The 27,049-nt window shown below is 44.3% G+C and overlaps 2 protein-coding genes across 2 annotated transcripts; both read left to right on the forward strand.

The window, feature by feature from the left end:
• Nucleotides 1–264: 264 nt before the first annotated feature.
• mycbpap (mycbp associated protein) lies at nt 265–11,993 on the forward strand. Its single transcript, XM_070978111.1, has 19 exons — nt 265–407; nt 1,550–1,659; nt 1,802–1,961; nt 2,109–2,215; nt 2,362–2,545; nt 2,830–2,945; nt 3,094–3,244; nt 3,563–3,681; nt 5,879–6,003; nt 6,419–6,527; nt 6,928–7,120; nt 7,270–7,457; nt 7,550–7,696; nt 8,329–8,427; nt 8,606–8,730; nt 8,867–8,994; nt 9,066–9,205; nt 11,192–11,371; nt 11,765–11,993. The coding sequence occupies exons 1-19, from the start codon at nt 359–361 to the stop codon at nt 11,903–11,905; spliced, it is 2,571 nt and encodes an 856-aa protein (XP_070834212.1). The 5' UTR covers nt 265–358; the 3' UTR covers nt 11,906–11,993.
• A 602-nt stretch (nt 11,994–12,595) lies between these two features.
• epn3b (epsin 3b) lies at nt 12,596–25,137 on the forward strand. Its single transcript, XM_070978133.1, has 12 exons — nt 12,596–13,006; nt 16,675–16,903; nt 17,140–17,298; nt 17,869–17,952; nt 18,276–18,573; nt 19,347–19,465; nt 20,159–20,245; nt 22,360–22,483; nt 22,593–22,754; nt 22,840–22,935; nt 23,060–23,353; nt 23,440–25,137. Exons 2-12 carry the CDS (start codon nt 16,835–16,837, stop codon nt 23,736–23,738), a joined length of 1,791 nt encoding a protein of 596 aa, XP_070834234.1. The 5' UTR covers nt 12,596–13,006; nt 16,675–16,834; the 3' UTR covers nt 23,739–25,137.
• The last annotated feature ends 1,912 nt before the right edge of the window (nt 25,138–27,049 follow it).

A 27,049-nucleotide genomic window follows, 5' to 3' on the forward strand; every position in this document is an offset into this window, starting at 1 on the left:
CATAGGCTACATTCAGTAAACTTATTATCAGTTAGTTTTTTATTCCAAATATTTGTACACTTTGTGATATTTGTCTATCATAAAAAGAAAGAAAAAAACCTGAACATAGCTGCTCATATTAAAGTAATGATAACACAATAATTATTATTATTGTTGTTATTGAGAGAGAGAGAGAGAGAGAGAGAGAGAGAGAGAGAGAGAGAGAGAGAGAGAGAGAGAGAGAGAGAGAGAGAGACTCTGTTTTGAAGCGTCCGTTGCCATGGTGACGGCCAGCCGCTGAAGCACAGCACGGCTAGCTATCGCTAAGTTGTCCATTAGTTAGTTGTTCGTGTCTGATGCTTTAAGGCAGTTTGACCAAATGAGCCGCCGTGTGTCATCGAAGGAGTTGCCACCTCTTAGTCACTCAGGTGAGCTGCAACACCGCGTGTCTGGTTCACGTCAGTCTGTCTGTCTCTCCTCTCTGGAGGACATGCTTCTGTCTCTCTGTGTAATCCCAGACAGACTCGGTGATGTTGAGATCATGGCTTTGTGGGGGTCATGCCATCACTTCCAGGACTTCTTCACGCTGAAGATAGTTCTTAATGGCATTGGCTGTATCTACGGCCCTCATCGCTGCCTGTTTCTCTGCGCTTCTTAAAAAGAGGCCTTGCTGATCAGTATAACTGCCTGGTGTCTTGTTGCTGTGCTCAGTCTCGCCATGCTGTTTGACCTGTGGCATGAAACTGTCCTCCTCCTCCTCCACAACCTCACCTTGGTAGCAGAGTTTGGTTGTTCTTCACCCAGTTTTAAGCCTCCTTCACAGCTGGTAATGACTGTTCAACCAACATGTGAAATTGCTAATCGTGAGCACCTGTTTGGTATAATTGGTCGATCATACATCTGACCATAATCCTACAAAATCCCTGACTTTGTGCAAGTGTACCTACAAGAATTGATGCTGTATTCACAACAAATATTGATATGATTTAGATTTTTCTTGTGTTTGCTCACTTTGCATTTTGTAGATTGATAAAAAATACATATATATACAATTCTTATTTATATTTTTGAAAGCATTCTTAGTTTACAGCATTTTTCCACACCTGTGTAAAACGTTTGCACGGTACTGTGTATCAAGGGAGTCAAACTGAGTCTGTGAAAGAACATGCAGAGGAAGCAAAGCAAAAATACTTACAAGGGCCATGGACTCATAATTGTTGTTGTGGCCATGGAAACTATAAATCAAGCACAGTTGGAGAAAGTGAAATTAACAGAATTGCATAACCATAACAGTTTTCCAGGGTAATCTCTTTGTTTGTCTGTGAGTGTGTGTGTGTGTGAGAGAGAGAGAGAGAGAGAGAGAGAGCACTGAAGTACTTTACACACAATGAAGTAAAACCTCCTGACACTTTTTGAAATGTTAAAATCAGGTCACTAATAAACAACATGAATCATTCTAATCTGTGTGCACAGAGATTACAGAAAGAGAGTATACCTGTTTGACCTATTACGCAAACACTCACACACACACAAACACACATCCTGTTGTCATTTCCTTCATCTCCTCCAGAACACAAGAGGCTAAAAACATTGGAGGAGTTGTGCAGCTTGAGTGATGACCAGTCCAAGCCCTCCACTCTTATCCAGGGTCTGGACATCCACCCACGGGACACCAATAAAGTAAATCCACTTCATCTATACACAGGATTAACCATTAGTAGGGAAGTGACTCCCCCAAATGAAATACACATCACACGTGTGTGAGGCACTCTCATTCCCAAGCAGCTGTGTATGTTAACTGAGCATGTTATTATGACTGCAGCTTTATGTACCAAGGCCACCCAAGGGCCTTCAGAAACCAGCGTTGATAGCTTGTGTGCGTAAGACACAGCCAGCTGATGAAGTTCAAAGTGCTATGCAAGGGGCAGCGGTGGCTCATCCAGTGAACCAAGACCCTGACTCTCAGTCTGTGGACTACACAGGTTGGCTGTATTCATTTTCCGTCATAGATAATAACAAACTGTGTGGTATAATACATATAGAAAAATTAACCTTTTTATCCCAGTCATAATATGCATCCTTATGGCTAAAATTGCTATTTTTTTCTGGCCATAATCTTCTCTTTTCAGGGTTTGAAGGGCTTCGGTTTGATGCCCAAGGGATGATTCTTCCACATAGCATCCTGGGTAGTTTAGAGGATTTCAGAGGTTATCTGGAGGACAAAGGGGAGACTGAGGTACATTCAGAGTAAATATGAAAAGAAAATACATTTTTTACATACAGTATTTAAAACCTAGCAACCAACATCAGTAAACTTAAAAAAGCAATAGAAATTCTTGGTTGGTCTCCTCTGGTTCCTTCTATCCTCCCTCCACCGTCCAGTTGGTGAAGCAAATACCAAAGGCCCAGGAAGATCCCCTATGTGAGGCCCGGGGGAGGCATCACTCTGAGGCTGTGGAGAATGGGGGTGGACTGCCCTCAGGCTGCAGAAACATCCAGAGTAATGCTCTGCAGCACTGGCAGACACATATGAGGCAGCGCAGGCGGCAGCAGCAGTTTTTATCTGGTGAGCTGATTAGAACAAGAGAGAGATCAAAATTACAGCTTTAACCTGTATACAACTGCAGATGTGAGAGAAACCACAGTAAACTGGCTTACCTGCATTTATATTAAAATTAACGGTATACCAGAACAACAGCAGGCATTAAAGAAAACACACTTAGACCTGAGTCAGGTGTTAATGAATTAACAAACCTCATTCATGCATAATCTCAAATGAGGTTTCTCATTTTAATCAAATAAAAGAGCAATCTGCCTATTTTAAAAAAATGTCTTTCCAACTCTTTCAAGACTCGCTCAACACGCCCGTCGAATGCTTACTGATGAACCAAGCGAACCGTTTCAGAGAAACTCAGGAGCAGAGGGAACTTCTAAACCAAGTCATGCCACTCATCCACTCTGGATATGTATGACACACATTTGTCTGCTCTACTGTGTCTGTAGTCGTCTTTCAGACATGTCTGTTATAGTTCTGCAATAACTAAAATCTCTAAAACTCTGCTTTCATTTTCTCTACAGTGTCTTCAGTTGTGTGTCTTTACTTCCATGTCTTAGGGTTACCGTGTGGGCAGTGAGTTTTGGAGGCTCCCCCAGCATTATGGAGACGAAGTGAGTGGCATCACAGCCACTCTGACTCAGACAGAGCAGGGCAGATGGGAACCTGTCACACGCATAGCGCAACCCAGCAGCATACGCCAGGAATCAGGTACACACCGGCACAGACAGACGAGACACACTGTGCCAATATTTCCCTTCAGCTTTCTGGTCCTGATTTCACCTGAAACCGTTCTTCTGTGAAGTGACGGTTAAGCTGTCCACTTCCTCCTCTGATGAGAAATTTTTAATAACCAGACTTGGAAATCTGAAAACATCTTCAAATAAGTTCAGCAAAGAAAATGAGTTGTAAAGAGAGGTAATGCATCACAACCTGGATGTGACTGGTTGCAGAAGATGATGAAGAGCCTCTTTTTGGGGACTACTCTAAACTGTGTTCTCTCTCTTTGTGAAAATTTTCATCCTGTAGGAATAATTTGTGCTGACACTCTGCGTCCAGCCTCCCGGAATTGGGACCAGAGTGCATACCTGCAGCACCAGTGCCAGGAGCTCAGAGAGGTCCTCCTGGACATGGAAATCAAAAAGCCGGTAACACGGGCACAAATTAGTACCATTGGCCCTATTGTACATTCACGATAGGGCCTTGCTCCTGGTGATTTGCTGTTTTAAATTTGAGTATAAATTATGAAATTTATCAATGGCAGTCGACCTGTTCAGTCATGTAGGTATGAGGATGTGTTGGTGGGACTGTATTTGCTCATATTTATTATATCTGATGTGTCATATATTTTACAGTAGACAACAGGTTGAAATGATAGAAAGTTATATAGCTATAGAATTATACCCTAAAGCATGGCAAATTATGAGTTCAAGAGAACCAACTGCACCCCACCTTTTTCAGCCTACATTTGTTTAGAATTTGACAAACTGGCACCATTGAAAGTGTGCTCAATTGGCTATTAGCTGTTCCTGTTTCCTGTTTGCAATGCAACCATGTACAGACTACAATTTCTTTAATGAAGAAAACTAAAGAATATCATGATTCTCAGGCAAGTTTGGGATACGTGCATCAAGTCTATGTGTTCAAACTGCAACAACCTTCCCCTTATTTTCAGACCGCCCATGATGCACTTGTCACTCCAGCCTTCACAGCCTCACCGTGAAAACCACTAGTTGCACCTGAAAGTTGTCAGACCACAATCACAAAGACTATTCACATTACACCTTTTTCTGTTCTCCCTAACAACAATAAGCACATAATTTCATAGGCACAGCGCAGGTCTAGATTGCACATGGTTTGTGTTGACACAAACAACTTAATTATTAATTACTGGACCAGTTGTCCAACCACACATCCCGCTGAAGCTGCTCACACCCTCAGAACACTCTGTCTCACACTGCTGGAGCTGCAAGCTGCTCATGATCAGTCTCTTCACGAACAGCTTGTCAACTCCCAATCTTGGGCATACTGTTCTTGCTTTTCTGCACAAGGAACATCCTACAGCACACAGGCAAGGCAGACAAGAAAATGTGCACACAGCCACACAAATACGCATTTGCACGCAGCACAAGGGCGTAAACACACACATGCACACACATACACCCACTCAAAACTGTTAGATACTGTTGTCCAAATATCTGATGATGTGTTTTTTTACCCGTCAAACATGCAAATGCATTAGGAGATTAATGAAGCACCACAGCCATGCCATAAATACTCGTCTGTTATGCTAACGCAGTTCTGAAATCTGGACCGCATCCATTCATAGCATAGCACTGTTGAGATCTGTGGTGTAATAAAATCCAAGAGAACGGATCAAACGTGCTGTACTGCCCTCTGTGCATTACAATGACTCTATCAGCAGAGGCAGGAAGTTCTGGGGTAAACACTTCCTTGCACAGCCAGTTCCCTTTTAGTCTTATTAACACAGTAAGTAACAGGTGCAAATTGTGGGAAGGTTTATTCAAATTCCTTTTTTTCTGGTCACACTTGTTATCCTACACACACACACACACACACACATCTATGACATACTGTAAGAGGACATGATAGCAGTGTGTTCTGTCTTGCTGGTGGCTAATGCTGAAGTGATTTAGGGCCTGAAGTACCCTTTGACTAACACACAGACAGAGACAGATTGTCCTGTCAGCAGCTGACTTGTCTATGTCTGTGTGACATCTGTGCAAAGGGACAGAGATGATGATGTGGGAGGGGGTTATTAAGAGAGGGAAAAAAGAGACAGGAAGATAAGTAGTAAGGGTGGAAGGAGAGAAAGCTCAAGCCTCCACTGTTATGAGGAAGTTTGAACTACAGGGCTTTTATTGCATTTACAGTGTTATAATATAGTGATAGAGCTCTGTCCTCACTGATAAGTTCATTCAGACAAAACATTTAGATGTGTAATATAGTTAGGGGAAGGAAGGTAAAGCAGTTACAACAGAGTGCAGAGCAAATATGAGTGTAAATGTTTGACTCAAACAGTTGAGTTGGAAGAGTCTGAAGGACAGTGTCCAGTAGGTCCACCTCCATCTGCTTCAGTTTAGCCACTGACAACTGGACAGTGTGTTCCACAACACTTTGTCCTGTCCTGTTGCCAGTTTCATAACCCAATTTTGTCTTCTCGGGCTGTGCTTTCTGGATGTGAGTGAGTATGCATATTTATTGAAATTTGACTGAGAAGGACTGTGGATATTGATTTTCAGTTACAGGAACCAGGATGTTGAATGGACATGCAAAGCAGACCCCTTCCTTCAGAACGACCACTCTGTGTCCTTTTTTTTACAGGACATGGACGGACTGGAGGTGATTGGCTCTGGCAAGCCATCCACTTTTGTCACGATATGTCGTAGTCCCTTACTGGAGGAGAAAGAAGAGGAGGAGGACCACATGGAGATCAAGAAGGAGAACCTGTGAGGAAAAAAACTTCGCTGATTCATTAGCTATTGCTTTATTTCCAACGAACTTTTTCTAGACTGAATAAGTCAAAATCTGGCCAGTAGTGCTGGAGAAACAAATTACATGGACATATTTTCAATTGATGTAGGATTCAGTGTGTTGAAGTTAAATGTCCCAACATGTACCAAAAATTCATGTCATGGAAATTGTCCCTCGTCTTTACACATATTTGTCCATTTAAGGATGGTTTCCTGAAGTAAGAAGATCATCTCATTTAGGAATGTGGAGAGGTCTGGTTTTTAGCTTGAGGGCTATGTTGTTTGAAGGATCCAACCCCTGAATTTTGAGACAGCTAAAGACGAACGTACTCATTCCCTAATTGTCAAACTCACGGACATAATGGTGTTGCTGTCTCATTGTCTTCTAAAGTGATCCCCTGGCCCAGTATGATGATGTCCGGTCAGATGCTCTGTCCATACCTGCTCTGAGGTTCTGTGGTCAGCTGGCCAGCTGGACTGGAAACTCTGCCACTAAGCAGGTACAGCGTGGCCTTCGAACAGTTCAGCGATTCATTTTCAATCCATGTAAATTCTCAAATATTATTACTTAACTCAGACCAAACCAGGCTTATAATAGATACATGGTTTTATTTCTTATTTCCCATTTTAAGTGTTAATGCAACATTTTCTCCATGTTTACCTGTTGTCTTGAGAAATTCAGCATAATGTGCATTTCCACAAAACTAATTCTATCAGTTATTAGTTAGTTAGTGAATACCAGCTATTATATGAGAGTCTACAGTCTGTGTCTTACAAGTGACCCATGCTTGTATTATGTAGCAAACATACTGCACACACATCTTTAAACCGATAGCTAGGTAATGTCTTATTTGCTTTGCTTTGACTTCACCCTCTCGCTCTCTGACACTCACTGACCAGGGAGAAATAGGGATCAGTGCCACAATAACCTTCGAGGCCCTGACTGGAGAAAGAGCCTCATCCCACCTGGAGCTGCACAATGAGGGCAGCACAGCCCTCTTCTACAGCTGGCAGCCACTGCTCACGCCACAAAGCTTTCCACACCTGCGATCACAAACAAAGAGTCCGGTCTTCTACTTCAACTCCTCCTCTGGTACAAACAAACACAATCTGACACCTGCTGCCACCACTCTTAAATCATGCACTATTTGTCCCTGTGACAGCCCATCATACTGGATCTTTCAACCAGTTCTCACCCCCACCCCCTTTCTGTTTTCCATTTTGGTTCCACTCCCATCCAAGGTGTGATCCTTCCGGGTGACACCCAGCGGATGGAATTCGTATTTAAATCAAAAGAGCCAGGCATCAAAACTGAACTGTGGCAGCTGAACACCCACCCCATGCTGATGCAGGGAGCCTCCATGCAAGTCACACTGAGGGGAGTGGCTCTGTACCAGGACAAAACGGCAGACCAGAGGCTTTTCATTGAGGTGGTCAACAATCAAACTGTGTCTCCAGTAATTTTCATAAACACAATCTATATGTCTTTTTGTCTGTGTTTCTGTTGTGTGTGCACGAGCAGAAGAAGCTGGAAAAGATAGTGATGGTAAAACTGTGTCGGTCGATTGCATACGAGGTGCTGCAGGGGGTCCACACTCCAGAGAGACCCAGCTCTCCTGCAGAACTCTACATCACTGAAGAGCAAGAGTTTTTAAGCAAAAACCCAAAGGTAAATGTGGAAGCGGTTTCCTTAGAGTTTCAAACACCTTTCTTTGAGGTCACTGAAACTGTGGTTGTATTTTGTATAAATCCACCTTAAGGTTTATAGAAAATATAAATTTAATCAGTTTTGCCCACAGAGAATAATCCTATAAAATTTGTAACACCTTGTTTATCATACATCAGGGTGGCCTAATTTCATGTATCACTGATGTGTCAGATTTGTTTGTTGTTCATGTGTAATTCCATCTGAATCTGAGTCACACCACCTCATTCAGTGTGAGATGACCAGTTAATAGATCCATTCATTGTGATGTTCTTTTTGATATTTCACTCACTGTAGGCAAGGCTATGATCAGCCCATTATGGCTGCCACATGGCAACCAAAACGCGTCTGTCATTACCAAATATTAGAATAATTACATCTCTCTTGGCTGCTCACATGCTCGCATTTTGTTACCACGAAAAGCGGCACACATGGTTCCTTTCTTTGAGGAGTGAATAAACATGATGACATGAATCAAAGTTGTTAGAGGAGGATATCTATGAGTAGCAATTATCATCCTGTAGCGTGACAGTAATTTCTGCTTCAATGGAGTCTTGTGGTCTCGTGTTTAAACGTTTATTCCTGCTCCATTTTAGTTGCAGTACCATGATCAACCAGTGGAGGACCTAAAGAAACTGTGGAAAGAGGTGATCCTAGGACACCCCTGGGACCTCTCTGTTGATACACTCAGACAGGTGGCGACATTATGTATTGTTATTGTACATAACAAGATGTAGGAGATTGATCCATTTTGCAGTTTATCTTCTCAGCGGCCTCTTTGAATGCACTGCATACCCTTCTGTCATTTTTTATACCACAATGATGCATCAGAGACATAACATATTAAACCATTCATATGTTGCTCTTCTTAAGGCTGTGCTGTCTCTGCCTGAGCCAGAGTCAGCTCAGGAAAGAAGCCTGGCCCAGCTCAACTCTCTGCTTCTGCAGCTTTCTGAACCCTCTGAGCTGAAATATCATCTAACAGCAGCAGCTATTGGGTGAGGCATAAACACAAGAGTCAGTGGAGCATCTCTATTCTAGCACCTTATCTCTGTCATATACACCCCCGCTCCACACCCACACAGCCAGTGTGGTAAACCTGAATGTTATGGTGGTGTGTGTTGCCCCCTGCAGGCAGCAGCTGTGGAGGAAGCTGCTGGACATGATGGTTATTGAGGCCATGTGGCTCAGAAACCTGCTGGGCCTTCCAGAGAGAGACACGTGGTTCGATAAAAAGGAGGAATCCCTAATCTGTGATGCCGGTAAGACTCAGAGACGTTCACTCAGACACTGGAGGATACTGGATGCTTACTACTGTGTTATTACATCACAGATACAGCTGACAACAGAGATGACAAGAGTGAGAAAAGAGGACAAGCTGGTGCTAAAGAGGAGAGGAGTGGTGTGAGGTCCACACTTAAAGATGTCAACAAAGGAGAATCCAAGTCAGCAACAACTGAAAAATCAGTGGAGGTGAGGGGAAAATTTGGTAGATGAGTTTGTGTAGGCTGACTCTCTCCTTCATCACTACAGAGATGGGGTACTATAAAATGTTTTGCCACTTAGTGGCAGCACATTCACAAGTATTTTAACTATCAGACTGAATGAAGTATCATGTTTTGTAAGACATGGCACATCACTTCAGCTGGCTTCCAGCTGATCCAACCATGAGTCAGCATCACCAATTCAAACAAGCTGTCATGTCATCATTCATTCATCTGCTGTTTAACAAGGCAACTCTTGATTTTTGTCACTATTGACTGCTTCCACACAACCCAGACACCTACTGCCTACTCTCAATAATGCATATACCCACAACATTATCTCCTATAGGCTTGTTTTCTGAAATTATGTCATAGTGTGTGTGTGTGTGTGTGTGTGTGTGTGTGTGTGTGTGTGTGTGTGTGTGTGTGTGTGTGTGTGTATGTGTGTGTGTGTGTGTGTGTGTGTGTGTGTGTGTGTGTGTGTGTGTGTGTGTGTGTGTGTGTGTGTATATGCTGGAGTCTGTTCATAACACCAGAGGTTTTTATTGTCCTTTCGACTGCATCTTGGTTTAATTTAGAGTAGGAGTGCCTCTGCCAAAGTACAACTTAGTGTTCTTGACTAATTCATGTGACTAATTCATTTACCTGGGCGGCACGGTGGGCAGCAGGTACTGCTCCCGGGTCAGGCGGGGCCTTTCTGTGTGAAGTTTGCATGTTATTCCCGTGCATGCGTGGGTTCTCTCTGGGCACTCCGGCTTCCTCCTACAGACCAAAAACATGCTCATTAGATTAATTGGTGACTCTAAATTGTCCGTAGGTGTGAGTGTGAGTGTGAGTGTGAGTGTGAGTGTGAGTGTGAGTGTGATTTTCTGGTTGTCTGTCTTGTGTGTTGCCCTGCGATCAACTGGCGACCTGTCCAGGGTGTACCCCACCTCTCGTCCGTTGACAGCTGGAATAGGCTCCAGCCCCATCCGCAACCCCGAAAGGGATAGGCGGTATAGAAAATGGATGAATGGATAATTCATTTACATTTGTGAAAACATGTGTGTGTTCCTTTGTGTGTGTGGGTACATAATATGTTGCGTTAAACCAGACATTCCGCATCCAGTCTTCCCACTAAATGTAGGAAATTAATGCTCTCCATCCAGTGTTTTGTTCGCCAGAGAAATCGTTATAGTAGCTTAGCAAAAGAATATGGTGTGGCCATTCATACTTTAACAGTGTGACTGGTCGGGTGAGATAATAAACAACAAAAATGCCACTTTGCACCCATTCATTTCAATGCAGATGATTGTTTTTCCTGCACTCATCCTCATTATACCCAGCCACTTTGCATCATCCTATTCACAAATCTGAATTTCAGCATCATCCCATCAAACGTTAATGAGGATGCTGACCGTGGTGAGTCCTGCTGGCTCAGCTGGTCGACACGTAAACCCTCTGCTTGTGGCCACAGCCTGTTACTTCTCTCTTCTTGTGGTTCATGTCTCCGCTGTCAGCCATTAAAAAAAAAAGACTTAACATTGAATGTAGAAATAGACTAGAGACACAGTTTTGTCAGTGGGACTGTGTATTTTGCTGAGTGATTTTCTCCTTTGTGTGATGGTTGAGTCATAGGTAAGGTACAGCGTATTACTCACAGGGTACCATGGAAACGGAGCACGGCGCGAAAATGTGCACCTGCTCTCCAACTGTGTGCCCAGGGTGTGAATTAATAACACCTGGACCAGGCCCAGCCATCTGTGGTACACACACACACACACACACAGCTATACATTAACTCTAACAGCACAGGACATGTTAAACACCATGAAGGATGTGGGAGGCCGTTTTTCATGATGTAGAACGCAGACAACCACCTATCAGCCAACTCAGCGTAGAAATTCGACCCTGCTGCATGCTTAGCGAAAACTCCATTCCCATCTATCAGCGACTGTCTAACTGTGTGTTTACTATCTGTTCATCCTGTGAGCAGGACAGCAGAAAGAAAGGGAAGAGAAGGGATGAAGCGGGGAAACGCACTAGGGAAAAGCGAGGGAAGGAATCAGCCTCACTGACTGACACCCATCCAGAGAGCGTCAGTCAGCAACCTCCTGATGACCAAAATGCAGAGCCGGACACGATGGACATTTACACAAAGCTCCTGCATAAAAAGGCAAGTCTTTTAATTATCTTTTCAATTGTTTTTTTTTTAGGTTGAAAGGGACACCACTGATTTTACACGAGTTCAGTTTACTCGTCTTGGGGAGTACCTGTGAAAACAGTGGTCAGATACAACATTGATGACGTAATCAGGGGTTAGTGCACGCTGTGCTTGAGACTTAAAAAGTTTAACAGAAAACCTGCCTAACAAACAAGAGGTGTGGGATTTTGGGGGTGGATGCATTATGGGAAATGTAGGATCCTGTGTCTTTGAAGCTTGACCCATTGTAGGAATTAAAAGTCAGGATATCGCAAGCTCCCAGCGCTCAGTCACTTGATTCTGAATTCTTCAGCAGTCCTATCACATCCTGTGAAGACATTAATCTATGTTTTTATCTATCGGCAGGTTTATGCTCTGATGGAGGACTTGGTGGACAGTCTGTGTGACCTGATGGATGATCTTAATGAGGGAGATGAACAGGACACGCACATACTTTTTCCACATGAGAGTCAGGCACAGAAGCCCACTGAATATATGCCCTACTAAGTGTCATGAAATGTGTCATATAGACAGGTATCTGTGTTTCTGTAGCATATGTTGTTGCAAAATCAATAAACCCTCAGTTCCTCTGGCACAGTGGATCTAGAACAACAGTCATTCTGTCTCATTCACACTTTTACACTCATCATCAGCATGTGGTAGTGGGTTCATCAGTGACGGCAGAAGTATTCAGATCCTTTACTTAAGTACTAATACCATGCTATGAAAACACTCCACAACAAGTAAACGTCCTTCATTTAAAACCGTTAGAGAAAGTATGTAAATATTATCAGCAAAATGTACTTAAAGTATCAAAATTGAAAGTACTCCCTGTGCAGTGAAGTGGCCCCTGTCACTGTGTTACAAGGACAACAATCCTGTTTCCTGTTTGTTTGTTTAATGTAAGTTCATATTAAGAAGTCAAAGAATTCCCTTAACCCATATAGGAAAACTTAATCCTTAAGTTTATCAGCAAAATATTGATAAACATTCTTCATAATCACCAAATTTGGAGATACGTGGTTGTCACTGGACGCTAAGGGTATGAAAACAGTAATATGTAAAGTAACTTGTAACCAAAGCTGTCATACAAATGTAGTGCAGTAAAAAGCGCCTCGAATTTGGACTTTGGCACAATACTTTAACTGTACTTAGTTACATCCCACCGCTGACTGTGCAAACGACGCGGCTGTCCCTGCCTCTCCTCCGCCGCTGTGCGCCGTGCTGTGCGTGCGTGGCCTGCCGGTGCCGTGTGCGTGTGTGTATGGGGGCTGCCTGAGTGAGAGAGGGAGTGAGGGAGCTGCCGTGTGCCGCGCTTTATCCTTGTCCTATGCGGATTTCACCGCTGACTGCCTGCCCGTGCGGCTCGCGTCACCCAGGGTAGGCCGGGATTTAGACGCGGACATCCCCATTCAAAGGTTCCTGAAACACGCACTGCTCGCCTCCTCTCTCGCTCCCTCACGTTTTCTGGATATAGGTGCGGGATAATTGTGGTTGCCCTGCAAAGCCGATCCTCGCGGAGAGGGATATTATCGGGGGCTTGGAGGGGGGGTAGCAGGGAGGCGAGGATGCTGAGCGGACAAGGCGGGAGATGAGCAATGGGTAAAGGTAAGCTGCATGTTGCTGAAATGACCGCGCTGGTTAGTTCCTTGCTGTTTTGGGTCAGTAATGATCGTTTTAGAGGGTATATACATGCAGTCTACAGTGCGCTGAGCTATGTTACCGACCTACATGTCACTCTGCTGGTAGTTGGCCTTGTACGGGAATCTGTGCTGCACATGGTAGCCCGCACAGGGAATCCACCGCAGGAGTGTGTGCGTGCGTGTGTGTGAGAGAGGGGGAGGTTGGGTAATGCAGACCCACCATGGGCGCCGTCCCCCCTCCTCTTCTCCATCGCCACCTGAAAAATACGGTACACCTGCTGCCACAGCACGCATGCGCATCCATAAACGTGGACGACGGGGTGACGTAAGGCCTCTGAGTTGGAGCAAATTGACGCATGCGACCGGAGCTCGTGAGCTCATGAACTTAACCGCCCTCCCTGACTCGCTTCAGTGTGTCATGATGGAGGTGTAATATTTTGAAGTGAAATTCAGAGCCAGCTGAGTTTTTGCATCGTGTTGATCATGTGATGTACAGCCAGACTCTCTGTGGAGATGAGCATCACGACTCCGAGTTGCTGATTTCATCAGGTGAATGAGCGACCGTGGCTCAGAGGGAACTGGACTTATTACACGCAGATGAGTCATTTGAGTGTAGAGCTTGTAGCTGTGAGTCAGAAAATGTGCCCATGTCCCAGTAAAACCACCACAGCTGCTGTCTCTGTGGCCAAGGAGCTGCTGGATTATTCACAGAGCAGCTCCACAGATTGTCCCTGGATGGCTTCATCACCACTGTCTGCCTGTGTGTGTGTGTGTGTGTGTGTGTGTGTGTGTGTGTGTGTGTGTGTGTGTGTGTGTGTGTGTGTGTGTGTGTGTATCTTGTTAATTGCTGTATGGTTCAGGATGGATTTCACTCTTGAACTTCTGGTTAAAGGTCACATATAAAATTCCTTACATGTTCATTGTGGTTCAGTTTATTGTAATATCTGTATGTTTTCTTAAGTAGCGTATTGGCCTGTCAGATGATGTCATTAAAATGAATTTAGTGTTGTCTTCTGTCTGATGGGATGTGGCCTGGACTGGTCAGATTCCTAATAGGACAGGTGGAAGAGGCTCATTGTAGAGATCATTCAAGTAAAAGAGCAATGATGGAAAGTAACTAAGTACATTTAGAAAGCAATTTTTTTCTAATGGAGTATTTTTATAGTGTGAGATTTACTTTGGTAGACCATTTGAATTCTTCCTACACCAGCGTCAAATAGTGAGTTTTAGCAGTGTGGGGGCCAGCAGCACTTAGCTGGTCCAGGGCTCACAATAATGCACAGCTTAATATGTTACAATGGTGGATAGATTCTGGATTTGGGTTACGAACAAACAACAAAACACTCACACACTGTTTTCATGAGTTTTCAGAGTTTTCATGCACAAAGAGAAAGATCATACTGCTCCCACAATAGAAATGATCTGTTGTGGTGTGATAAAAAGAAAAACATCAAACACCTCAGTCAGTAGACAGCGCCAGCCTTCAGTGACTTGTGTGTGTGTGTATGTGCAGATGATTATGCAGAAAGGTGATAGCGGTTGCAGTTGCTGAGCTTCACTTTCTTCTTTATGCCCTTCATTGTCTCTGTCCCTCTCTGTCTCCCTTGCACAAACACTCTCAGACATGTCCTCCTCTCAGAGTTTTCTCTCCGTGTCCCTGCTGTGTGCATCTCAGTTGCCCTGTGCTTCTGCTGATGTTTGCTTTTCAGCAGGATGAGGCATCCCATGACTTGTTTCACTATGGCAGCCTTTTGTGAACTGCTATGGGGCAGCAGTGGACAGTGATGAACAAGAGTTCTTAAGAAGTCCTTCTTAAATACAGTTATTTTTGTTGGTAGTGATTCTAGCAGTAGCAGTCTGTTAATAATGTTCTTATATTCATAGTCAAAGGTATGAACTTGCTTGTCAGGCACAAGCTCAAGGGCCTGCTATGTCAGGGGCCCGTAAGCCCTTGAATGGAGTGCTGCTATTAACTTTTTCTTGGGAAGACAAACAAGATCTGAATTTCAGGTGCAGAATCACTTTTTAAATTCTGGTTAACCTTCAAAATGTTGCTGAAAAAGGGACCGGAGTGAGGAACCTGAGTGGCCAGCATATACACAGATACATGTGATGCTAATATTAGCTGATATATTGGTTTGGATACTCTAGAAAGCATGACACTATTCATTGCTGCAGACTTAGTGCTTTAGTCTTGAATGAAACGCTTTAAAGTAAATGAATGTTTGTGTTTGTATGCACACGATTATCCATCCATCCATCCATTTTCTATGCCGCTTATCCCTTTCAGGGTCGCGGGGGGGCCGGAGCCTATCTCGGCTGTCAACGGGCGGGAGGCGGGGTACACCCCGGACCGGTCACAGGGCACAAACACACAACCATTCACACTCACACTCACACCTAGGGGCAATTTGGAGTCACCAATCAACCTAATGAGCATGTTTTTGCTCTGTGGGAGGAAGCCGGAGTACCCGGGGAGAACCCACGCATGCACGGGAAGAACATGCAAACTTCACACAGAAAGGCCCGACCCGGGAATCGAACGCACACAATTATCAATTGAAAGAAATGCATTCATACTGTAACTCATACATACTGACATTTTTGTTGCTGTTGAAACACAGAAACACGTAATAAAGTATGTGGAGTTTCTTGACAAATCTCACACAGGTAGACAATGTTAAGAAAGGCAACACATCAGCTTTACCTCATGATTCAAAATATTCATATCTCCAGGAAAAAAAGGCAAACTGTTCAGAGGGATGGTGTCGTCATAAGGACTCAGCTTTGGTCTAATGGTTTAAATATGTTCTGTGTCAGTCACAGCTTAGTCGCAGGCAGAGGGAGGAATCCTTAATGATCAATTCCCCCGTGTCCTCTCTGAAATATGAATTCGGAAGAGAAAACTGGGTTGTGTGTGTGTGTCTGTGTGCACACAGGCATTTGTGTGTATGTGTGTGAGTTGGCCTGAATAAAATAAGCCACCAGGAAGCTTCATCAGACACCTGAGTGCCAGAGCTTCTGTATGACCTACTTCCTGGCTGGGCAGCAGCTACGAGCCTCTCATTCAGTCACTATCATCAGTCCTGTTTCTGCTGCTCAGTGTTGTCAAATTGAAGTAAACTTGTCAACACTATCCAACACTTTGGTTTATGTGCAAATACCTGTAAAACTAATGGCATGCCTACCAGGAGACAAGATATTTGTTTATTATGAGAGAAAATATGTTATGATTAAGTCTCTGGTGCTTAGGAGGAGGGGCATCGCCCTGAGCATCCCCCCATGGAGTCCAGACACTGGTGGTGGTGGCTGATGACTCTGTTGACTGATAGGCTGATGAGGATGATGAAATGATGAGTCTTCCCTAACATCCGCATGTTAGTATTGTCACTGTGAGTTAGAAATCATGGGAAAAACAGCATTACTCACTGAATCCATAGCAACACCGTGCTTACCGTTTGTATCCCAGAGCATTATGGGAACTATAGTTCTAATCATTACTGAGGCTCAGACTGGGACAGGCCACAATGTCAGGTTTTGGAAACCCCTGAACTGACTTTTTTTTTTTAAATTAAATCAACCTTAAAAGAGTGAACATCTCCGTGATTTGTTGTCTCTGTCTCTTTGTTCCAGGGGCGTCCTGTAACTCCTGACAGAGAAGAGGAGCCTTCATTGCCATTGCTGCTGCTCCTCTCCTGATCCAGTCCACATTCTTCCTTCCACCCCCTCTCTTCACCTGTTGAGTGTTTGTTTTTCACTTTCTAACCCTCCACATCCTCCATCACCTGTCACCATGACAACCTCAGCTCTGCGACGGCAGGTGAAGAACATTGTGCACAACTATTCAGAAGCGGAGATCAAGGTATCATGCTGCACCTTCTTCAAGTGTCACTGATGGGTAGTAGCTTTTATGTGTTGGACTCCAAAGAAGGAACAACTCCTTTGCATTAACATTTACGTTTAGTCATCAGATCAGAACACATCAGAACAAACTCTTGACTTAAAACTTAAATAAAATGTGCTTTGACTCTTTTAATCCCTCACTTTTTTATGACAAACAAATGGACATCATTTCCCATCTGCTGGTGATGTGTTTAGGTACGTGAGGCCACTTCCAACGACCCATGGGGCCCGTCCTCGTCTCTCATGTCAGAGATCGCTGACTTGACCTTCAACGTGGTGGCGTTTGCTGAAGTCATGGGCATGGTGTGGAAACGCCTCAATGACAGCGGCAAGAACTGGAGACATGTCTACAAGGTGAAGCTCATTAATGAGTTTCTGTCAGATTTGACTTCTCAGTTGGATTATAAATGCTCTCTGTGCACATGCTTCTCTTCCTTTCTGCTAGCTTACTTTACTTTCATCTCTTCTCTCCCTGCACCTTTCCCTCTCAAATAATTTATTCAACTTCCGTCTCTCCCTCCGCAAACATACTTCACCTTCACACTTCTGTCTCCTCTCTGTCTTCTTTTGACCCTCTCTGTCATGACTAAAAATGGATTGATAATTCCATTTAGCAAATATTGCATGCTAACATGCTAAACCAGCACAGCGAACATGGTAAATATTAAATATTGACACCCTAGCATTAGCATGATGACATTAGCATTTAGCTCAAGTGCAGCCTCTCAGAGCTGCTAGCATGGCTACCGACTCCAAGTTTTGTTATACCGTTGCCTCCTGTTTCCATCTCAATGCTTACATCCCTGTAAAGTACTTCTATTTAAGAATATTTATGTATTTTTCTACAACTATAATATGGAGAGTGGAGATGTGAAGAAATATTCTTTTTGCTGCATCAGTGTGGTAATTAGCATTTCCCTCCAGGCCCTGACTCTGTTGGATTACCTGCTGAAGACAGGATCAGAGAGAGTGGCCCAACAGTGCCGTGAGAACGCATTCACTATTCAGGTACTGGACTGCAGCAAGAGGAGAGCCTCAGGAGTACAGCTGGCTCATTGTTTATTGTCTGAGTCATCACTAGTTGTTACCTTCAGTTAATGTTACACTGCATAATGTAGAAAAAACAATCACCCAACACAGTAACATTACATTCAAACGCAGAAGAGAACAATCAACCAATAGTCTCCAGTCATAGTCAGTGAATACACGCTTTACATGTTTTGTGCAGGCCTGTCTTCCTTTATTTATTGGATTCCTGAGATAAAAGTCAGATAAAGATATAAGTTATTATTTTCGATGAATTCATGAATTCGTGTTTATGTGCGGTTCAGACGCTACGTGACTTCCAATACGTGGACCGCGATGGTAGAGACCAGGGCGCCAACGTGAGAGAAAAAGCACGCCAACTGGTGTGTCTCCTCCGGGACGAGGAGCGGCTCCGTCAGGAGAGGAGCCAAGCTCTGAAGACCAAGGAGCGAATGGCTGGGGGAGGCAGCGGAGGGGGCGGGGGTGTTTACGGAGGTATACCCCCCTCTTACCACCCGGGAAGGCGAACAAGCCAGCCCAGCATGGCTGTTCTGTACGGAGAGGAGTTCAGCCGCTCCAGAGGCTCTCCATCCTCCTTTAACTGTGAGTGTTGTGGCCAGTGTTTTCAGCTGTGAACACATATCATCACCACCCATCAGTTGTAAAACAATGTTGTCGTTTATCTCTTTAGCTGCTCAATGCTCCACTATGTTCACCAGCTACTTCCTGACTTTGTCTGTCTGCCTTTTGGTGATGAGCAGGTCATGTACAGCGAGTTTTTTATAGCGCAATTCATGACTGTCTCTTCTACTGCATGGGAGAAAGTTGAAAACCACAAATCCAGAAACACTATTTGAAAACACGTCTGACAGAGCAAAAATCTCACCTTTGTGTCCAATTAAGTTTTGTTGTGTGGCATCTTCTTTGCCTCAATGTGGTGTGCCATATCACAGTGAGGCAAAATGGGCTCTTTGCTGCCCTCTGAGGCCAGACAGTCACAAACAGCCACTGCTTTTTGACAGCTGGTGAGTGTAGCTGGATGATCTGTACTGTTTCGCAAATGTGCCTCACCACCACCTCTGCTAGTGAGCAGTGTTCAGGCGCTTTCCTGCGCTTTTGAAAGACGGGCATTAAAAATACACACTTGTCTTCAGGCTGATCCCAAGTGAAATGCATGTTGTGTATTTGTTGTGCTTGTTGTCCAGCACTTCCAACAATCCAACACATAGATTATCAATACCGCAGCACAGGACTGAAAAAAATCAAGTTCCACACTTCCTGTGCTCCATGTCTCATGCATCCCCACATCAATCTGACCATTTCTCCTCACCCACCATCATCCTCCCTCTAACTCCCTCACCCGTCCCCATCTGCAGCCTCGTCCTCGTCTCCTCGCGCTGCCTCAGACCTGGAGCAGGCCCGACCCCAGACCAGCGGCGAGGAGGAGTTGCAGCTCCAGCTGGCCTTAGCCATGAGCAGGGAGGAGAGTCAGAAGGTAAAACAACACAATCACACACTCACACACACACAAACACACGCACACACACACACACACATACACACACACATACACACTCCTCCTCTGTACTCGAGCCACACGTCTCGTTGCCCCTTGATGATTTCAGTAATGAAAATTTTGTTACAAAAAATCTGAACATTCGCCCACCTTCATCTAGCCAGCCCTTCCTTTCCCTGTTACCATAGAGATGGATGAAGACACACAACTACAGATTGCCTTAAACCTTAGCCAAAAGGAGCACGAGCAGGTACACACAGGCAGACACACACCTCACTCCTCACCATGCAGTGTCCACATTCAGTAATCCTCTCATGTGTGTATTTGATGATATGGTTTTCAGATCTGAACTGAAATGCGTCTATAATGACTTTCTTCCCAACTCCTTCCTTCCTCATCCAGCTCGCTTCTTTCCAGGACCTCTGCTGCGTGCCTCTCAAACTGTTCACACTCTGTTTAAATGTTTAAACTTCTACATACAAAACATCGTCTTTGCTCTGTCTTCTGCTCTGCTCTGAACTAGCCTCTGCTCTTTGTCAGCTGAATATTTCAACAGCACACAAAAGTCACAAGCTGAACCCAAAGACAGTCTCACTAATGCCGTGGTGTGTGCAAGTGCGTGCTCATTGCCGTGGCGATAATGTTGATGATGTCACGATGCCGCCCCTGCAGGAGCAGTGCTGTCGTCAAGGAGACGAGTCTCTGTTACAGAAGGCCCTGGATGAGAGCAGGAGAGAGAGCCAGTCAGGGACACAGGAGGTGAGTTTAAGCTCAGTGTGTGTGTGTGTGTGTGTGTGTGTGTGTGTGTGTGTGTGTGTGTGTGTGTGTGTGTGTGTGTGTGTGTGTGTGTGTGAGCTGCACAGTATGTGTGTGGGTGCATGCGTGCCACACAAATGTGTTTGGATGGAGAAGTGGGCGGATGCGTTTGTAGGTGGATGTTGGCAGACATTTAGAGAATGAAGTGGAGTTTATAGTGCGGACTGTGGGACAGGGAGGGAAACGAGACAAAAAGACAGAGATCAGCACAACGAGGGAGGTTTGAAAGAGAAATGCCAGAGAGAGACGAGAGAGAGATGTCTGCTGAATGATAATGACTTCGTCTTGTCTAACCTTGAGCTCAGCATGACATTTCCTTGAAAGCATGCTCCTTATCTTGTAGCACAGCAGCTCTTTTACTCACTGGCCTGTCAGAGGGAGTATCGGAGTTACCAGCTGTCTCATGTAAAGGTCCCCAAGGCTTGCAATTGGTTATATCACATAGCTTGTTGTGAAAGTCCCATTACTTTCAGGTGCTCCTTAAAAAAAAAAGCATGGAAGTAAAGTGCAGGGAAAAAATGGTAATAATGAACGTCTCATCTGTTCTCTGAATTCCTGACATATTCACAAGGTCAGATACATGTCATATATCATCATGTCTTGTATCATCAGACGGTCAAAAATGACATTTAATTTTCGTTTATCTGATGCTGTGATTAAGCACGATTTACAATGGCTGTAGTGAGATTAAATTCTTCAAGACACCCTTCAGACATGGTTTAAGACAAATTAAACTATAAAATCTAAAAAGAAGACACCTGGAATAATAGTTTGTGTCAATGCTTCGTTACACATTCTTAAAATTACATCTGCTCCTTCTCCATCATTTAAACATGCAGCAACATTTGTCATTTCTGAAATGTAACCACTGGACACATGATTCTCAGTGTATGCATTAGAGGTTTGTTGTGTAGTAGTTGTAAAACTTTTAGGTTTCACATGTAAATAACCAATATTAACATATTTGAACTGTCAAAATTATAATCGCAGATGTTAAACAGAGACAAATGTCTAAATGATACAATTGATTTATGCACATTGTTATAATCATGATGCTGATGTGTAGAAAATGCCATTTCAATTAACAATAGCTAAAAAAATATCATGGGCTTATATTTTCCATGTACTGAGTTATTTGCTAAAACGAAATTACGTGCTGCAGAAGCCTCCACATGAGCAGTTCTTATGGTATCACGTTTCCAAATGCCCACTTAACGTGTCATCTTAATGCACATCCAGTCTGTAGCACTTTGTTACATGAAGTTGAGCAGTAAATAAAATGCTGTGAGCAGACTGCACTGCTGTCTGCTCTGCTGTGAGACGCTGCTCAGCCAACTGCTGCAGAATAAACAGTGGAGCCCAGATGCAGTTTGTTAACTCCCTCAATCACTTTTCACTGCATTACATCATGTAATGTACTGCATCTCATAACGTACAGTTAACAATACCCACTGCATTGTGTGAATCAGACTCTACAGTATAACTCACAAGGATGCTTAAATGCTCCTGCTATTAGAAATGTGTGTTTTCAGTCGAGTGCCAGTGAAACACAAGTGCTTATTCATGCTTAAAGGAAACAACATAGTGTTTCTTTTTAAAGTGAGTCAGCTGTTTCCTGGTAAGTGAATAAAGACTGCACTGCTCTGTCAAAACCACGTATCTCTAAAACATCAACTTTGAGTGAGTTTTTACAAACAATTATAAACAATGTATTTAGTTGAATTTTCTCGAAGCATAAAGAAACACCATCCTACTCTGATCAAATCTGGCAATACATGGTTTTCATTGGAACAGCATCAGGGAAACATTTCAGACTCCATGACTTCTTAATCAACTGCTTCACTCAGCTAAGATCCGCCAAGCTGAATGTCTAAATCGTGTTTTAAAGTAAACGTTACGTGTATCTCACAATCTCAGTAACTGTGTCGGTCCCCATACTCTCCTCCAAACAAGTTTTCTAATTAAGAGTCTTGCATGATTCAAATATCCGCCCTGCAACACAAACCTGAGAGTATCTGGCACAAATTTACAGAAAGGTGTTTTTGCTCCCTCTGTAGTCAGCCATGCTGGACCTGGTGGACATATTTGGCCCCTCATCTGAGGCCCCACCTCCGCCTAGTGACCCTTGGAACTCTGCGCAGCCCACCTGTGACGTCACCTCTGACCCCTGGGACTCTGTAGGTGGGTGGTTCATCAGAAACACGCAAAGGCCAAAATGATGCTAGACCTATTGTACCAGCTCTTTGTGTTTTCTCAGATTCTGAGTTAGTATGTTTTTAATGCTCCACAGCGGTCCACTCCAGCACTCCTGTGATTGGTAGCCCTTGGACGGCCCCTCCCCCGTCCTCCAACACCTCCAATCCTTGGGCTCCCTCACGCACAGACCCTTGGGAAGCTGCACCTGTCTCCTCCAGTCCTGTCGATCAAGCGTGGGACAGCCCAACAGATGGAGGTACCTTTCATAAACTCTGATGTCATCAAGTTTTCGATGTTTGTCCAAAAATGTAAGATTTTACTGTGTTGAATTTGGCATGCAGGTGGTGAAGGGGCAGATCCGTTCACTGCACAGGAAGAGGAGAAGCCTAAACAAGAGGTTCCTCAAGTGTCGTCCCCTCAACCTGCTAGTCCCACAGGTCGTGAGATAGACAGAAGTTCTGTGGACTTCAAATACAGAAGCCATAAGTTTCCTGCATTGACAGGAAGACCAACAGTAGCCTACTGTGGTGTCTAAAAAGGATTTTTCTTGTCCTAATGCAGATGCAGAGCTGTTTGGGGTAAAAGCAAACTCTGACCCATTTGCCGAAGCGGATTCCAAACCAGATCCATTTGGGACTGACCCTCCGGTGAAACCCCAGGTAAATGGACGAGAGTCGGCCAGCCCAGAGATGTTTGACCTGTCCCGGCTTGCACCCCCACTCAGTGCCCCGCCTACTCGTGTGTGTCGAACCCCAGAGGCCTTCCTGGGACCTACAGGGGCATCGCTGGTCAATTTAGACGCTCTGATACCCTCCAACCCACCTAGCAAGGCACACAATAACCCCTTCCTCTCAGGTAACAAAGAACCTTTCGAGAACTCACATTCTGTTCTTACAAAAACATTATTATGGTAAGGTTTTTACCCAATTCTGTCTTCTTAGGTCTGAGTGCTCCATCTCCAACCAACCCCTTCCACTGCGACCAGCCTCGTCTCACCCTCAACCAAATGCGACCATCCTCTACATCCCCACTGCCCCCACACATGCTTTCCTACAGTCCGTCGCTGCCCCTCCCTCTGCACCACCAGCCACCCATCCTGCCCTCCTCTCTCACACAACCTCCCGCCGGACTCCTGGACCTTCCCTCCAACCTCCCGCAGCCCCTGCTCCCCCTTTCTCCGCGACCAGCTCCCCGGGCTCAGTCACAGACACAGACACACAGCCACAACCCCTTCCTCTGAGTCGCCTGCATCTTTCACACTCCGGTCTGCAGAGGGAGGCGACAGAACAGACTCTTTCTGGATTCATCTATGCCGACTGCAATGAGACTAGTTTAAAATGAGCCTGAACTGGACTGCGGATCCTGACTTGATGTCATCGTGCACACTTGAAGCGGATCAGTCTTGGACTGGATGTAGGTGTGTCTGTCTAAAGACACATCAGCTGCTATCTAACCTGAACTCTTGAAGAAAAGCTAACTCACACACACACATGCACTCAGGCGCACTTGAGGGTGCACAGACACAGACATGCACACACCACCAAACTAACAGGGTGTATCTCAGCAGCCCCTTCGATGCCTTTTCCCCGTGAACAGTGATGACTCCGAGCACCCTCTGACCACACAGACAGAACTATTCCATTAGAAGATTGGGATGAAGCCACATACTTACTTTGATTGTCCACCAAGATTCACAAGGATCCTTACCGCTGCTGCTTCACCGACGAAAGCATGAATGCATCCCGCCCCCCACCTCCTGAGACTCCAAACTAATCTATTCTACTGAGCACCTCAGATGAGTTCTTCAAATAAATCCTCTTTTTCTCATGAGTCAAATAGTATCTTGAGCTTTATTGGCACAACTGAATCACTGGAGACAGTGTCACTGTAAGATTCAAAACAGCATTCAGCACTGTTCAAGAACTAATTGACTCAGGCATCCCTTCCTACATCAACATAATGATATCTATTTTGCATTGCCTTGTTACCTTGCAAACTCAATAGCACCTTGTCCTAAGTTAGTTATGTTGTTTGTCCTTTAAGGCAAGCAGCCCCAACAAGATCCAGGTGGATTTTAAAACTGGACTGAACAAACCTAAGCTAGACCTAACTCTCAATCTGGACTTAAACTGATCACTGATTGTATCCTATCGGACCCGTGTGCCTGTCTCTACAGCTGACCCACAATGCATTCCTGGCTGGTTGTTATTGGCGTCATGGAGGAGGACCTCAGGGAGACCGCTCTGTCCCTCCTCCAATGAGAGTCAACCTTAGGTGAATGGAAAGGCATTTCTACAGAGAAAAACAACAGGGAGATCACTGACTTTATTTCAGACACTAGCATAAAAATGAGATATGAAGAGATAGGTGAGAAGTAAAGAAAAGTTGAAGCGAAATAAGGTAAAATGATTACGGATGATTGACTGATGTGTTGAGCAGCAGCTCCTCTCCTCAGCTCCTCGTTCACTAAAGAGTCTGACAAGACGAGATGTTTGGTGATCACTGCACTGAACCTGGACCTGAATGTGAAATGCCTGCCTATAGATACACACAGGCTTAGTACATATGTATTTAACAGAATGATACCTATAAAGTATTATGGAATATTATACCAATAAATGAATGGTGTTTGCATTATAGTTTCTAAAGTGTTCATATGATTGATTGATGAGTTACTCGTTCATTTCATCTCTTACAGATAACTGCCACATACAGTTAGACAGTAATATGTGTTCATTACTGAGTCCAATTGCTGACTTATGCTACTGTTACACTACATTTCAGCGTTCACTAAACTTCTCTCTCATTTCATCCTTCACACAACTGCCTCCGTCTCGGACTCTCTGAAAGTGTGCGCTGTTGATGCCATTGCTATGTGGGACATGATGGAGCATAAGTAGCCAATCTGGTTGTCCATGTGTTTGATTCTTACGCAGTAGCGTGAACAAATACGCTGTGTCACAAAGTAAGCGACAGCCAGCAGTGTTAACTCACCATATGACAGTGAGCCTCAGCCCTCAGTAAACTGTTTATTTAGCAGTGAAATGTGTGCATAGGCATGAGTCAAAAAATGAGATTGAGTGTCCGAAATAAATGGCACTCCTCCACCTGTTGTTACAGAGAAACATAAACATTCATAGCTATTTTTGGTTTCTAGCAACTCCTGAGACAAACATCTGACTCTCTAGCTGCTAAACACTCAATTATGTCCACTAGCTTGTCGCTGACTGTGTCTGTCTGGTGCAAGTAAAGTATTAAGTGGAAGTGAGCTGCAAATACATCCGATAATTCTCTGCAGCTTTGTCTCTATTAGTGACCCCTTTCACATTGTCATATGTATTGTTAGTGCTGAGGAGAGGATGGAGTTGATATGAGCAGTTCTGCTCTTTAGCCACTAGGTGGGGTTATTGACGCAGTGTACTGCTTTGACACTGCAGGCTTTTGCTCCTGCTATTCACTCCTAATTATATCATTAACCCTAATAATACTTTACACCTGGGATTCTAAATGTATACAGTTGCATGTGTGTTAGTGACGTAAACCAGCAGACAGCACACACTTAAGGTGCCAAGCCGTAGTACTGTAAACAACATCTGTGCCACAGTAATTATCAAACTAATGCGTCCATCCCTTGGACCATGGAAATATAGTTTTCCAGATACGTTGTCATGCACTGAAGTCTTGCAAAGGGGAAATGTTCAGTACAGCCAGTTGTTGAGGAGATTTCTTGCCCTTGACAAAGTATTGAAATGATAGAAAGACTGATTTCACCATCCTTAGGCCCTGCTGTGGCCTCTGTTAAAGCCATCCTCAGCTGTCAACCCACTGTATGTCTCCTATCTGTGCGTGTCTGCATGTGCTGCCGCTCAAGATAAATTAAAACCACTCTCAAAAGGTCAAATATGGGCAATTACCAAAGCAAAACTAAACAAATGAGGGACATCCAATCATGCCCATACCTCAAGATACACTCGCGCACTTCCCCTCTTTAATGTCTGGCATTTCTGTCCAAACAAAATCATGTGCAGTCTGATCACAGATCAGACAACAGACAACAGCTGCGGTCTCGACCTCCAGATACAGTAACTCAACTTGTGTGCACATTTGAAATGCACCATCGCCATGTGGTGTTGATTTGGTGGAGGAAGGGATGTAAACAGGCAGCAGTGATTGATAGTGAGACCAGTTGTGAGAGCGAGTGCAGAATACTTTTTATTGCAAAAGCAGTTCAGAGACCCTGTGAAGCTGCTATGCAAGGAACTGGACGAACTTCACAGTCACAGTCAGAACAGACTCAGAGGGATTCATAACCTCGTCCTGAACCTGTAAGATTGAAACGTCTGAGTAATATAATTAACTTTTAGTTAATCATGAACGGCTGTCTGCAACCATCAGTCTCTATGAGTCAGAAATTAATATCTGGCTTGCTTCACAGACTCAGTGCAATACTCCTGCAAGGATAAATGGATGGTTTCTCTGGAGTCTCACAGTGTTTCAGCAGACAGTAACACAAACATACAGTCTTTCTCCTGGCTATCCCGCTTAGCATGT

This window comes from Chaetodon trifascialis, chromosome 2 (assembly GCF_039877785.1).
Source record: "Chaetodon trifascialis isolate fChaTrf1 chromosome 2, fChaTrf1.hap1, whole genome shotgun sequence".
NCBI lineage: Eukaryota > Metazoa > Chordata > Actinopteri > Chaetodontiformes > Chaetodontidae > Chaetodon > Chaetodon trifascialis.